Source organism: Acyrthosiphon pisum, chromosome A1 (genome assembly GCF_005508785.2).
Source record: "Acyrthosiphon pisum isolate AL4f chromosome A1, pea_aphid_22Mar2018_4r6ur, whole genome shotgun sequence".
Lineage (NCBI taxonomy): Eukaryota > Metazoa > Arthropoda > Insecta > Hemiptera > Aphididae > Acyrthosiphon > Acyrthosiphon pisum.
Window position 1 is genome coordinate 63,798,075 of NC_042494.1, and position 16,848 is coordinate 63,814,922.

Sequence of the window (16,848 nt, forward strand, 5' to 3'; positions counted from 1 at the left end):
GTGAAAATCCATATAATATGTATATGCCAGTTACGTTATTGATTATATCTATTTTAAACGTCCTCGTGGTCTTACCGAACCACATAATATTGCATTTGAGATTAGGTCCAGACACTTTTAATTAATAATACCGCTGTGTTATTTTAATCCCAAGCTCCTCTCGTATTTTTATGAATCAATAAACTGAATAGGTTCTATTCTTGAAGGGTTGATGTGACGAGATTAAAATAGATAGGTACCTATCGTAGACTGATACTCTTTCATCGGAAGTTAATGAAATTCTCCAAAGTTTTGGTCCATTATGCTCGAAGTCTTTATAATTATAATAATATTATGTACATAATATATAATACATTCCATCTAAAACTCTAAGCTATGACCGGATATCCGCATTATGTAATAATGTATAAGTTGTATCTTCTTATTCATATAGTTGAATAATAAATTAGTCAAAATAAGTATGTTATAAAAAGGAGCAAATGGTTATTTTGAAATCTTACTATTTATAAAATATTACCATTATCTATGTTTAAACGGTAAAATAATATTTTACCATGGTAACGTGTGACGTAGAAACCTCTTAAACTCTTAGTATTTTATATTGTGTATAAGCTGCTTATAGGTAAATTTTCGCAATTTTCCACGAAATCAGGAAGATAATTCACCAGGGTAGGTATCTGCCATCCGTGTTCTACTTTTTTTTATATATTCTTCCCTCTTCTCTCGAAAAGAAATGAATTTTATTATTGTAAATCCAATATGAAGTTTCATCGCTTCACTCGAAGTCTAAAATTAGTCACGCACGTGTTGTCTCCGTCTTATTAGACGTATACAACATGGCAAATTTCACCCTGAAAATAATTAATTTTACTATGTTATTCATAAAATTAGAGTGAACTGACACATCATATTAAAATTTAAAGGTAAGATAATTATCCAGGGTATCTCATCTCAAAAAAAAAAGCCTCTGAGATGTCCCGGATAATAATATACAGCCCCTTAAATTGTATATCGTGTCGATTCGCTCTAATTTTACAAAATATAACCGAGTAAAATGAATTATCAAGAACGTAAAATATTTTCGTTGCACTATGTACGTTTGCATGGGACAGATACAACAAAGGGTGGGCTTAAGGGGATTCGATACCGTGATTTTCTGTTTTTGTCTAACACACGTGCAACATAGTATTTAAGATGTGATTTTTGCCAAACATTCCAATTGATCTAATGAAGCGATATGAATTCTAAAAACAGATTTAAATTGGTCGTCAAGTCTACTTGAAATCGACTTTCCCACATTTTTGATATTTTCCCCCAAATTTCTAAAAATGTCATATTAAAAAATAATATTTATAAATTGTCGTATTTCAATTTTTGGAGAAGTTAAAATCAAAAAATCAAAAATGTGGGAAAGTCAATTTCAAGTAGAATGGACGAACAATTCAAATCTGTTTTTAGAATTCTTATTGCTTCATTAGATCAATTGATTTGTTTGGTAAAAACACTTCTAAAATACCATATCGCACGTGTGTTCGACAAAAACAGAAAATCACGTTATCGAATCCCCTTAATACACGTCGTAAACAGAGAAACAGTGTTTCGAACACGGGCACGATGGGCAATCGATGGGCATCCACGACACTGAAATAGGTACATAGTTTTTCAGCAACCAAACGGCCCGTGCGAAATGGCAGAGAACGCTCGGCGGAAATGGCGTGAAAAAAAGGTTTCGATCGCAATTATGTGCGTCATGAGCTTTTATATCGCATGCTGTTTATAATCGTCGAAGTCGTAAAGAACAACATATTAACAACTATCTCGTATAGAATTTAACTGTCCGATGTCGAATACCGGTGGCGGTATTCGGTGTTTTATAGTACCCACAGTACCCATAGCTGTGCGACCCGTGGACGCCGGCCAAAGGGTTGTGCACGCAGTCCAACAGTGCAGATAATAATATTGTGTTCAGATTAAAAACGTCGACGATGGAAAACGTATATATATATATATAGGGTAAGGGTACAACGCGACTGTTATCGGACAATATATTATATTATTATATTAATTATATATAATACGGTCCTAGCCGATTTTCTGAGGGTATGATGGACGCGTATAGTGTTAAGTACACGTAGGTTTGTGTTGTATTTATATAATTCATAGGTGTGTGTAGACCTCTTTTCGGGGTGGCTCCAGGGGGGGGGGGGTGGGCTAGAGGCCATGGCCCCTTCTAAGCTGTATTTATAAACATTTTTATATTGTTTAAAACAAAATCACAAAAAAAAATCATCAAAATTTTCTGAATATTATGACTTGCCTCCCCCCCCTAACCATATCTTTGGAGCCGCCCCTGTCGGGGGTATATTTTATGTAGGGCACCTCAACGCTGCTCTACCTGAACGCTATTTTAAGCGTAGGTACTATAAATAATATTGTTCTGATAGGAAATATTCACAAAAGTTTATAAATATTCAATTTTTTTTTTTTTTTTTGTAGATGAAAAGTTTTAAATTTAAATTTAAGCTTTGCTATTCCACATATTATTATACAGCAGCATTCTCTGGATACTTACTTACTGCATACACCTATATAGGTTTATGATAAGGTTAGATGACTATAGATAAATATACGTATACCTATAAAAATATAATACGTCGCAAACGACACACTGATTATAAGTTATTATAAAAACACATTGTATTAATAATGATGTGTGCATGACTAGATACTTCCTGGTTTCTGTATGCAATTAAAAGTCTATTATGAGGCGCAGGCCTATAATATTACATAATTAAATATTTGTCATTATATTATTTATAACTGCTATAATGATAATCTGTTGAAATCATTACTAAATTAGTATAAACGTTACAGTGCGTAACGATCGTCTACTTTTATGAAATTCACTTGACGTCACGAACTAAGATATAGTTATCTGATAACTATTAAACTATATCTTAGTTTATGCTTGACGTATAACTAGCAAGGGCATCCGCGGGGTGGGGGTGAGTAGGACCGTCGTGACAGTATAACTACAACTGTCTACGTGAATATATTATATAATATATAAGTACAGTCCATTTGATAATATTACTTATTTTTTCGTTCAGGCAAATCGTCCGAGTGGTAAGTAAAAATCAAGACTTTTATATTGAATGCAAGTGCGCGTGTTTTAATAAGTCATAACTAATAATTATTATTATTTTCAACCGATTCAACTTAATACATAATATAATATTTATTCTAATAATAATTTGTATATAATAATACAGTTGTAAACATATTATTCATAGATACACGCGTGCACACGAATGTATCTAATACAATCGATTATTTCATATAATACACGCCTAGGCGACGGGACTCAAGCAGTGTTTGAACAGGCGACCGGTAGGTTTATAAATACGAATCGATTGACGTGAACCTCAACAGTTGTATGAGGTGGATAGGCGAAAAATAAATATTGAAATAATGGTATTTCTTCGAATGCCATTTTATAAATCGTTTGAATTTGGTTCATTCGCGTGTAATAGTGGGCTGTTGTATTTGTCGTAGAATTACATTCGAGCTCAAGCACTCTTTTCGAAAGGATATTCTGGATGGTCCGTGACTCTGGAAAAATAAAACCATAACCGTAAATTATTATAAAGTTATGATTCACCGTGGTCAACCAAAAATATATATAGTATAGACGTCAATAAATTAAATATTAATTTTAAAGTCAATCAATATTTAAGTATAAAACGTGAGATCGATGTATAACATTATGTCCGTGTTCTGGACAAACGAATAATATCGCAAAATATTAAAAAAATTCAGGTAATCGGCGAATCGGGCCCTCAGGCGTAGGACAAAAGCAGGTTTTCAAATAACGTGACGTTCCATAAAGTTTGTTTGCAAATATAACGACAAGTTTGGAGTGCACCATCTGGTTTTATGGAATTTAATCTATGATAATAAAATACAACTTACCCAGTGAAGAACTGAAGCCGTATCATACGACCTCCTTCTCCGGCGTCCTGGCCGATCAAGGCCTCCATGTCTTGCTCGTCCAATTTAAAGTCGAAAATCTATCGGAAAAACAAAATCAATTACAATTATTAATACAATGGCGTGTTATATTATTGTTATTAAAATAATATAATAACGATTCAGACGATTATAAACGATTTTTTTTCCAAACAACGGGAAATTTCATAACAATTATATTAATTGATAATTATTAATATAATATGAGTAGGTACTCATATGACAATAAGTGTATTCAAAATATGTACGCACCTGTATATTTAACGCCAATCGTTGTGGGTTTGTACTTTTTGGTATGACCACGATGCCCTTCTGGACAATAAACCGCAACAATACTTGGGCCGCAGTCTTGCCGTGCTTCTCCGCAATGCCCATCACCACGTCGTTTTCCAACATTTCCGGCAATTCTTTGCTATATTAACAGACGTACACCCATTCATAATAGGTAATTAACAACATCGTTATCGCGCCCTCCAATAATGTCACACAATTATATTTCATTGTTATTATCATATATCGTAAAATATTATAATTTAAAAAATGTAAAAATATAATTATTACGTCCAACTGAACCCCATGACTTCCCGGCCGCCTTTCGCGCCCAAACACGAGTACGCGGTCACAACGATCCCGTTGCTCTTGCAAAATTCCACGAGCTCTGGTTGTTGGAGGTACAGGTGATTTTCCACTTGCAAGTTATCGGGCTTGATCTTGCAGTTGTCCAGCACCCTCTGTATTTGTTGAACGTTGAAGTTCGACAATCCGATGGCCTTTGCTCGGCCGCAAGTCACCTGTTTCTCCATCATCTATACAGCATATAATATTATCATAATGTATACATCAAGCGTTATGGTTCACTCTGCATTATAAATGAATCGCAAGTTCCACAAGTCCTCCGTGTAATATAATATGCAATACACGCAAATGCTTAATACTGAGGACTTATTGCGGCGGAGGCCTCACATTACCTCCCAAATCGCCAAGTGGTCCGTGCTGATATCAATTTTCATATCGCTATAGGCGGACGTTTCTCCCTGAGTCACGCTGAACGGGGTGTGCACCAAGTACATGTCGACGTAGTCCAGTTGCAAGTCTTCAAGTGATTTTTTCAAACACCCCTCCAGGTCTTCAGGCCGATTCTTGAAAGGTGGTAGCTGCAAACGATATGAAATTTGCGTTTAGGTGCGATTTATGTAATTTGCATAATTAATTCCATGGCGTTTGAGTCCAAACACCACGCGACTTCGAATCGTCAATACATAAGTATATAGGTATGTGGTGTACGCATATCTCAGTAGGTACCTTGGTGACGATAAACAACTCGTCTCTGGTCACTTTGCCGGACGTTATCCATTCGTTCAAAACTTTTCCTATGACGTGTTCATTTTGGTAAGCCGTGGCCGTGTCGATGTGTCTGTACCCACACTTCAGAGCTTCGTTCAAGGACGATTCCAAAACATTGTCTAAGGCCTAAAATGATTGAAAAATATATCATTATAGTCTTATCAAACGATATAGCTAGTTAAACCGATTTTAAGGTTGATTAATGATTGTGTAATAGATACGTAAAAATACGCGGTGCGATAACGTGAAAACTATCTTTTTTTTTTTATTACTTTATTATCTATAATAATGTACAGTACAGTGGCGGCGTTATAATATTTGTATATTATTATCCTAGTGGTTATCAGCTGGGATAAATATTACATTTTGTCGGTGCACAACAAACGTTTTGTCGTTTAATGCCGTTAATGTTTTAAAGATCAACATCAAAATGCTAACTAAAACAAAATAATATGTACATTATTTACCAATAGGACCTAAATCATAAATGTACCTACGTACATAATCTAATTTTTATATTTTTATACGTATTATATTAAACACGCAATAACTAGTGACATTTAAGTGGTGGTCGATACATGGAGAACCTTCCCACGGATCGATTAAAAAAAAAAATTAATATGTTCCTATTGGTCTAATCCGCTGTACTAGTTTTTAAATAAAAAACTAATAGGTGTAGTGCACAAAATTACGAATAATATCGTTCCTTATTGTATTGATTTTTTTTCAGAACAAAGTTCCTTATTTTTTATTCAGAGTGCATAGTCTTCACGATAGTTGTATTGAAAATTCTAAAACTTCGTAATTTTAAAAATTACAACCCCCCAACCCCACTACCACTAACATCACTTTAAACACTTCTAGATCCATTACTGAGCTGGTTGTAGTGGAGTATTGTCATTTTCCTAGCGCCTGCAGGTTATCAACTATATAATATACTTAATATTATATAAGCTAACCGTCGTGCAACTCACCTGCAGGACTCTGGAGGATGCACGACCTGGTACCTATTGACACATAAATATTATATTTGGCACAGCAATTTACTTTGTTGTACGCATTGATATATTATTGCACGTGTCATATATTATAATGTGCGGTTGGGGCGAATACCTTCGCATGCTCGTTTTTTGTACACCATGGTCGCTGCGCGTCGGAGAATGTGGAAAAAACGCTTTACATAGGTAGTTGAAAATTAATGCTTTCGTAAGCGTTTTCCAACCACGGTGTGTCGTGTGTGACATGATATATGACAAGCACACGACAAAATCAATTATTCTACACCTGCAATGGACACCCCAAAAGAGGAATGCAGAAATTAAATGTTAAAATTCAATTTTTTTACAGCAGGTTCTTATAAATTGCAATATGATAATTATCAAAATGTCAATCTAAAACGCACTAAAAATATTCAATAACGATCATTATTACACGACCACTAAATATATCGTGATCGTTGTTCGTTTTAAATGTACCTATAGTTACTCTGAGTTATGGCGATTTATAGAGTAAAATTGTTTTGTGAAAAACAGTCAAGTATGAAACATCATAATTCTAAAAAATAAATGTTTAACATTATGGTCGCTTTTTAAAAATCAAAGTTTTATGAATTCTAAAAACGAAATTTGACTAAAATGATTAAAACGAGAATAAAAGTTTGTTTGATTATGTTTATAATAAAAGCTCCAGAAAAATAAAAATAATATTATAAAACAGTTTTAAATTTTACAGTCCATTGAAATATATTAGCTTGTTTCAATGTTAAAATTATTGTACAAATGTTCATAGACTGAACATTAACAACCGGCAGATAACAAACAATACACAAAAAATGTTGGCTTATATTTTTATTGCACTTACCCTAAATTCTACATACCCCGAGTTTTAGACTTTATTTCATTACAGGAACATATTATCCATTTGATCAAAATGTGCGATGCACAGCCGCACAGGTGATATCTATCTACACCAAAATTAGGTATTCCATCGATGGTTAAATTTTAAGCGGTGACAGTAAACTGTTTTATAATTTATTTGATAAGTGCGACACAATATCACAACGGTCCTTTTTTTTTTAACAATACATTGTTTTTAGTTTTTACATTATGCTTAATATGTATCTAAACATTTAACATAATAGTATTATCACAGATTTTACAATAAAGATCAATATCGAGAGAAATAAAAATAAAAGCTTTATTTAGTATAGTACCTACCTATCACCTACATACAATAATATTGTCCACGAAAATAAATTGAAGTTACCATTTTAAATTGTAATTATTTCGGTTTTATAATGTTTGAACATCAATCGATTTTTTGAACACAGCTAGTACCACTACTGTGTATAAAAATTTACGATGTGTTTTTAAGACGAGTTGAATGTCAATAAAGTATAAAGAAATTCCAGGAAAATACCACAGTAACATAATATATTATTATTATTCCTCTTAATAATATCCTAAGTGGTGTAGTTGTCATGACTTTACCTAGTAGAACTGACAGATTCTAAACATCCTCAACATGATAATAATTGGTATTTTTTTGATCTTATTCTTGAGTACCTACGAAGCTTTGAACGATTTATTGCTGTTTATTATTATATTATATCACACGGTGAAACGCTGTTTAGTATTATTTTTAGAATTATTATATTTTCATTTATATATTGTTCACGCAGATTTACTTGGAAAGCAGATCTTACGCGGGAGTCGGGTACTGCCGCCTTTTGCGGTGGGTGTTACATAAAATATTGTGTCGTAGTATTAATTTTGAGAGCGATGATAAATCGTCGTTTTCGAAAAACGATTCCAAGTATACACTTCGTTTACGAGCACGATTCTTCGCCACTTCCTTGACGTTTTTCCTCGTAATTTTGACAAACAACGAACCAATGATAAAAACCACAAAAGCGATTTCCTAGGAGTAAGAACTCCGACAAGTATTGACTTCCGACCGTTGCGGTCGACGGATTGGGATAATTGATATGTTCGACGAGCGGTATCTGCCCGTCGAAGAGTTCACAGAAAGTGATGTCCGATGATATAAAAATACTGGCGGGTGTGTATATTTCATCAATTTTCAGGTACCTAGAAGGTTTTAGAGTTGGATTTATAACAATATGAACCTACATTTTTTTACTTGAAAAAATTCGAATGTAAACAACTCCGCCAGTACTTAGTTAATGTAAATTCCACCGATATTATAAAAAAAAAATTTGTATGCATGAATTATAGTACGTAGAAATATGTAATAACATATAGGTATATTACAATGAATGTAAATAAATTAAAGTTAAATTTTCGTATGTACAGTAAGAGAATTTAGAACAATATTAATATTGAAATTATAGTTTTTCTTGGCAAAAAAACGATAGCGTAGCGTGCTACAATTTCTACTGTAATAAACGTAGCCTGCTACAGTGTGATGTCTTCTGCGCTGCATGAAAAAATAGTGGATACGATTTTGCGGGTCTTTGACGTTTAGATTTAAATGTTGGCTGTAATTTTCTTCATCAGTCGTCGAAGAACAGAAAGGCTAACCGACCACTTAAACTGCTCGAATTCTCGTCGTTGGTATATGGTGCGTTTAAGTCCAGGATGGGATTTTTCGGATATTTCAGAATTATTCAAAGTCACAATAATTACAAATTGAAGTTCTAATGTAACTACAATTGCGTGGTTTAAATTTTGGCATATTTGAATAAATGGACCAACAAGGTTGCTATTATGGTAACGAAATTATATTATGCGTCATTCGCTAGAGGTAACCCAGGTATTAAATATAATGCGAAATTTAATGGTAAGAAAAAAAAGTCGTAGGTACTCTGTCTAAAAACTATCACTATCTATGGAAATGTATTACCTATTACGTGCTTTATACACTTTATCAGAAAACAGAACGTCAACACTACGAAATATGTATTTTAGGTATTTAGGTATAAGTATCACAATTTACACGATAATAATTTTTAAAAAATGTAAGATATAAAAATGATAGCCTATGCCTTTAAAAGCGTTGTGTAATTATTTGTAGCCTTAAATTGTGATGGAATATGTATGTAATTACACATTCAAATTTAGTTTTGACTTAAAATTTAAAAATAAAATTAGGTCGAAAAATAATATCACTGGATTTTACGTTCATTTTACAGGTCAGAATAGTTAGTATCAATCACGGTTATCTACTAGTAGATTTACTTAGTAGATAACCGTGATATAAATGGAATTAGCTATGTATTTTTTACAGGTAAAAAAAAATACTGATAGAATGTACTCATATGTATAATTAATATAGGTAGGTACCAATTCACAATCTCACTCTCGAAAAAAAAAACACTTCTGTAAAGCATTAAAGTCGTGATAGGTACACCTTCCTATCCAACGTAGGTAAACTTTGTTCTGCAGCATGCGAAACAGTCAGTTATTAATAAACTATTATAGGTAACAATATTTTCAAAACTTTTATATAATTAAATACCTAACGCGTATGCAGTATACATCACTAAACAAGTAGTAGGCACTTAAATTCAAAATTTATTTTACTCATACATGACGAATAACAGATATACACTTTAAAAAATATAATTTGAACGCTCTTCGTCGTATTGTACAAATCGCTAGGATATAAATACGCACACCTCGACCGTTTTATGACAAAAGAAGTAAAAAAAAAACCCATCCAAAGTAATTTTTTTCCTCGATTCATTGATTACAATATAGTATGCTATCCGATGAATAAAAAATATGTACTTCGATCGTATTGTTATGCGAGCCTATTACACGTCAACGCACTTGTGTGTACCGTGTGTGAGGGTTAACTCAACAATATAATATATAGGTAGGTTGGTATAATATTATTACTGTCGGCATCATCATCATTCACATTGTCAAAAAGCGGAATGTGGTATCTTTAGATTATCTACCGAATTAATATTGTAATGTTAACACAGAATGACCTAAAAAAAAAAATATATTAAATATATGTTGGTCACAATAATTACATTATTTTATTGTACAGATATACCGAGGTCATGGTCGGATATAATATTTTATGTTTTTATTTTTTTATTTGATTGTCAAGGTTTGATATTTATTTGACACGTATCGTTTTACACGAGTTTCGTTCATAATGAAAGTTTTATTTTAAAAATATACGAACAAATACTTTAACACAAAAAAGTGCACACAAAGTTTTCATGAAAATTAGGTCAACTTAGTTTAGCTTAAAATTAGTTCATACTTTAATAATAATATAGATGTTTAGTTAGTGTTTTCTAAAATGTTGGACCTTAATAGTTAATGTATTATCATTATAGGCCAATTAACAATAATAGGAAAATTAATATGTGAGGCACTTTAATCTAAATTTAAATGTCGTTAAGTATTCAAACGAAACAGTTACATAAATTTGTATTTTATAGTCAAAATATGATAGAAAGAATGTGAACATATTATTATATTGTTGCGTAAATTAACCTATAAGGGCATTAAAAAAAAAAAATTTCCGCATAAATCATATTGTAAAACCAACTGATTCTTATAGGACTTGAAATATATCAAATCCAATGAATCAATCTATATATTATTATACCGGTATAATATAGTGTATTATATTATTATTACAGATGAAAAACTTCCGTCTGCGGCCGTGGCGTAATTATTTCATTACATAACGTAAGATTATAATATTTTTTTACTACTTTTTTTTTATTTATCATTAACAACGAATGAGATATTATGTTTAAAAAAAAATACTCAACATCAAAGGACTCGATCTGCAATTCGAAGAATTTAAATTTAACAATTAAGCCATCTGTATTAAATATATATAATAATATGATAAGTTTATTTTAATAAATTATAGTATATCTACTTTTAAAATCTAATAACTGTAATAATGATTGGTCTATAACTAAATTAAGTACCTAACTATTAATTAAATACAATGTATACATACGATATACCTATATGAACACTTATAGGATATTATAAGAACACATTATTATAAAAGACATATTATTTATAATAGGTACCTATTATAATACATGTCAATGGAAATTCTGATATTTATTATTTAGTCATTGATGTGAATGACTAGTCGATAACGAAAATGGCAATTTTGCTAAGTTGATATAAGTAATAACATTATTTACTAACCAATAACCATTTTAAATAATTTCTAAGGTCTAATTGTCTTGGTCAATAATGAAATATTTGTACATTATAGTATTATACCCAGTGTTTGTCATGAATTATGATTGTCTATAGTCTATAGTCTATACGAATGTAAACATTCTAGCTAATAAAAATAACTATCTCATATAAAATTAAAATTATAATGATTTTTTTCTTTTTAAATTCAATAAGAATTTACATTTGAAAAATATATCCTATAAGGCACCTACCTAGCAGTATTATACAAACGAGATAAAAAATATAAATGTATGTAGTATATTATATTATTTCAGTAAACGACGAAATTTAACTGCAAGAGAATAAAACGTAATATGAATGATTGGTGTTGAGAGAATTCCTCCCTTTGTATTCGATGATTTTTTTTTACTTTTAACTTGACTAAGTTATCAGTTTATTATGATCGTTTAATCGTTATGTTACATTATTCAGTTTTAATTTCTAAAAATATAATATGGACTCCGGCCACCCCATGCTCGTGACATTAGTAAGATAAATGTATGTAAAATATCAAACAACTCTTTGATTGCCAAATGACAAAATAAATACGTACATATTATATTGTCATTGACAAGTTTAATAAGTCGCTCTCTACCATTAATAGTCAAAATATCGTAGTGAGTACCGTTCGATAAACTTTGGTGTTTATAATCAGACGTTTGTAAAACAATCTTATGATTTATCGCACTTATTATTACAGACACTATTGACATTTTGGTGAGTTTCATTTAAATCTATTATTTTTCATTTTTTTTTTACCATCATTATATAGGTTTTACAGCAGTCAATTTATATAGAAATTGAACTGTTGTGTGATGAGTATTATAGTGTAGTGGTTTCTGGGTCGGCCAGTACCTCGAGTTTGGACTGGCTTTGTAATAATACAATCATTTACACATAATATAAGATTAAATAATAATTTGGATAATGGCGACAATAGTTTACTGACCATTGTCATTATCGTAATTTATTCAGTTTAACTTAAGTTGTACATGATTAGGAAATACTCATGATAGTAAATTATATAAAATTGTCTATAATATTATATCAAGTCAATGATGTAAATTATTTTGAATATTACCATTATTTTCTAAAATTTCTTGTCTATACATTTTTTACAGTATCTGAATTTACATCATTGCTGTTAATGTCTATACAATATACTATACTGTGCCCTTTACATATTATATTGTCAGTGTTTGGAATTAGTCAAAATAAAACTATTAGTAAAGTTATTTAATATGTTAATATTTTATACACGATGATTCAACAATCATGCTTCATACGAGAACCATCACTTTTTAACACTTTTCTTAAGTTTGGTTTCACGTCATTTACTGTAAATTGTGAACAGTATAATATTATTATTAATTACTTTTAAATTTTGATAAACAAAATACATATTTTAAAATTTTTTATTGTGCATAAATCTTCACCCTAGTATAATAATATTAATAATTGTATTATTAATTACTATAAGTATCATTTTTTATACCACGAATTGTCAGAGTATTTATTAATATTTATGACGTGATGTAACTATTTACATACCTATTATTTATTTAGTATTATGTTTTGAAATGTTATAATCAAAGGTGGGCAAGTTAATGAAAATAATTAACTCAAGTTAAGTTAAGTTAAGAGGACACAAGATCGATAAGTTAAAAGTTAACATTTAACAAATTATAAATTTAACTCGATATAAAAGTTAATATAGAAAAAAATATTAACTTAACTCAGTTTAAAAAAAGTTAATCTATTTTATTTAATTAGTATGTAAATTACATAAAGAGTGAATGTGTCTTTCTAGTTTCTAGTTTATAAATTATAAAAAACAATTTTTTGAACTTTTATCATAATGTATACTGTATAACCTTTACTTTTACTTTACTATTATTTACTAATTTAAGCTATACTGATCTCAAATTAAAAATTTAACAAATATATATTTTTTATATCGTATAGCAATTGAATATCATAATATGTGAAGATGAGTATATGACCTTCATATATGTTATAAGTTATATAACATTAAAACATAACAATTGTCAATTTGTAATTTAAATTATTAATTTTATTAAAATCATTTATAATTATAAATAATAATATATAATAATATATGCATACTATATAATTTACTACTTAATAAAATATACACAAAGTTGTTATTAAGAAAAAGAAGAGAAATGTTTGTGTTTTTGTATTGGATTATTTTTATTTTATACTGATATAGTAATATTTACGTATAAACGAAAAATATCAAAATGTTTTTAACTTGATGGATTTTTTAAAATCAACTGAGAAAAGCTAAGTTATTTCAACTGTAAATTAAACTAGTTAAGTTCATAAGTTGATTAGAAAATAAACTAACTAGTTAAGTTAAAAAGTTAAAAAAAAATTAACTTTTTAACTAGTTAATGCCCACCTTTGGTTATAATATACAATATGATATATTATTTATGTTATAAGGGTTTCCTAGGTCGCACATTAGACCGGTGTGTTGATGGAAATAAGTCCTATAGACTGAATGACATATTGCACTTTATGTCTTTATCTATAATCTTTATTATGTTATGTAAAACCATTATTAAGGATTATCCTTACCATTCTTAGTACATATTATAAAGCTTAATAATTCGGAAACTCTTCATTTAAGTATTGATTTAAATGCATCAAAATGTCCAAATAAATAATCATCTGCTCCACAATTTACTGTAAAGAAGATCTGTAGTTCTCACTGAAAACCGAAGTTTATGAAGCTACAAGACACTCCATAAAATATGGTATATAAAAGTCTACGTATCTGGAATTATGGTATGCAAGTATACTTAAAAATTCCATGTACCAAAATTTGAATAAATACTTTATTAAAGGGTAAAATTCTAGAGTGAGCATGTATGGTGAATCGTCTTGTATATATAATATTATTATATGATATTTACTACAGCAATATTATTATTTCTATTATACAAATAGAATAGTGATTTACTCGATTGTACAGTGTGTATTTTTTCAATACCAGTCTTTGTTTTTTACCTACATCTTCGTCGTCACTGCGTTCCGTCTGAGTTTGTTATAATAATACAATACATTACAATATATTATTGTTGTTGAGCCAGAGTGTTACCACACACAGGACGAAACGCATTGAAACAATACAAAATATATAATATAATGACACATATGAACAAATCGAATATAAGTATTTTTTATATTTTTAACTGCGTTATCATAATACGTATAACGAGCAAGGCTGAGCTGCAACAAGTTAATATGCAAAAGTTCGAGTTAAGGTAATAATTATGATTTAACGAGTTGAATCCAATTTTGAATCGAACGATTCAGTCACCTGATATAAATATGAATGTTACCTCATATACATTTTATCGGAATTTTAGTATTTGAACCAGGTATATAATATATAAACATAGGCGTAATCTGGGGTAAATTCTTGGGGGAGGGGGGCAGTTAGTGATAAAACTCCAATCTATAAGGTAAAATGACACTATTGCCCACTCGGTTAAATAATAAATATCTGTTTGCAGTTGCCCCCCCTCCCTTCCAGATTACGACTATGTATATAATTCGTATCCGCACAGTCCGCCGCTATATTATTATAGGCTAAATCACTTGAAATCAAATCGTTCTCAAATCAATGAAAACAAAGAATGTCGCTTAAATCAAATAGTAATTCAACAGGGTTGTTTAAAAACGTGAGTGACTGCAGCTGCAGCAGTAGTTATATAAACTTCTTTAAAATCGCCTGGCCTTGTGCATATAATATGACTATAATAATATTATAGAATTGCGTTATTTCGATCGTCGGACTAACCTGCCATGTACCGTAGCCGACCATCGGCATGCTGCCACCGGAACTCAACTTGAGGTACTCCATAGCCTGGGTATTATAATAGACGTGTGTGTCTATAAAAAATTATATTGTATTATAGAATAAAAAGTGTGTATTATGTGCGCGAGCGGACGGACCAGCGACGACTGCGGCGATGGATGGGTTGTGTGTGTGTATTGGCCGATTACCACGGCAGCGGTCCACGCGACGTTGTTTATAATGATATGCGTGCGGTCTCGGGAGGCTTCTGGTACCATAGTATGGTAGGTAGGTAGGAGAAGATATTATTATATCGTACACACAATACGTCATTATACCTAATAAATAATGATATCGGCAGGTACGATCGATTATTATTATACGGTTTGAAGAGGTGCGACGGAGCGATGCGTGTAACGTTCTCGACAGTGGCGTATTTAGGAATTTCGATAGGGGGGGGGGATGAAATATATAATAATAGGTACACTCATTAAATACGAATATAATATAAATTTTCAAAATCCTCTATCTTGTTGAGTTTAGTGTGAATCAAGGTGAAATAAGAATTAACACAGAATCAGAATTTTATATAGCATTTATTATAAATTCATACTAACGACAATCCCGTGTTTATAAACAAAAAAATTAGTTATAATACAAAATCCCGTTTTCTATTTTTTTGGATGCTCAGTTCATCGATAAGCTTATCTGGCATGATTATTGTATTGACCGGTGACATGCAAATAAATCCGACACATTAAGACAACGCTACACCTGTATGTGTTCTCCGTCTTACACAAGCACGACATAGCAAATTGTCGTTCACTATTCTCAATAGTGTGCTGTTGGTTTTGATGGCGATAGGGTGAAATGACCTATTATCAAACTTTTAGTTAAGAACATAATCTGGGTCCTAGCGTGGGCGATTTTTTAATATTTTAATATTCAAGCGAGATATGAGAATTTATAATATTTTGATACTTCACATACCCTTTATTTTTTCTCGAAAATGAAAAAATCGAAAAATCGCCAACTCTAAGACCCACACAATGTTCATACAAAAAAGTTTGATAATAGGTTCGATTCACTCTAAGTTTCTAAACTAACAGCTCACTATTGAGAATAGTGAACGACAATTTCCTATGTCGTGCGTGTGTAAGACAGAAACAACACACGCGAGTGTAGCGTCCTCTTATAAGGGTCCGTATTACAATAGTTAAACTAATGTAAAACCGCGGAATTCGACTGGTAAAATTTAAACTATGATTGTAAAACGGGCCCTAAGTGTCTAAGTCGGTTATAATAAACAAAGTATATAATAATTACTATTTAATTTATAGTTATTATTCAATATTAGATAGGAAAATTGATAAAATATTTACTTCTGTCATACTATTTATTAGGTTAGACTTAATCTCTATATATATAAATTAATGTATGTGTGTCAGTGTG

At 30.9% G+C, this 16,848-nt stretch overlaps 1 protein-coding gene across 1 annotated transcript; it reads right to left on the reverse strand.

The window, feature by feature from the left end:
* Window positions 1-3,149: 3,149 nt before the first annotated feature.
* On the reverse strand, window positions 3,150-15,604 carry LOC100159357 (1,5-anhydro-D-fructose reductase). The gene is made up of 7 exons (XM_001943868.5): window positions 15,400-15,604; window positions 5,332-5,499; window positions 4,998-5,183; window positions 4,591-4,835; window positions 4,282-4,441; window positions 3,973-4,070; window positions 3,150-3,612 (listed from the first exon to the last, which is right to left on the reverse strand). Exons 1-7 carry the CDS (start codon window positions 15,460-15,462, stop codon window positions 3,570-3,572), a joined length of 963 nt encoding a protein of 320 aa, XP_001943903.1. The 5' UTR covers window positions 15,463-15,604; the 3' UTR covers window positions 3,150-3,569.
* Between the last annotated feature and the right edge of the window lie 1,244 nt (window positions 15,605-16,848).

Bases quoted from the DNA above. Each gene is read 5' to 3' on its own strand.
- LOC100159357 (XM_001943868.5), bottom strand. From the start codon at position 15,462: ATGGAGTACCTCAAGTTGAGTTCCGGTGGCAGCATGCCGATGGTCGGC. The intron at 5,500-15,399 runs GTTAGTCCGACG...CAATCATTTTAG, and splicing joins TCGGCTACGGTACATGGCAG to GCCTTAGACAATGTTTTGGA. The intron at 4,071-4,281 runs GTGCGTACATAT...TTTTTCCGATAG, and splicing joins GATTGGCGTTAAATATACAG to ATTTTCGACTTTAAATTGGA.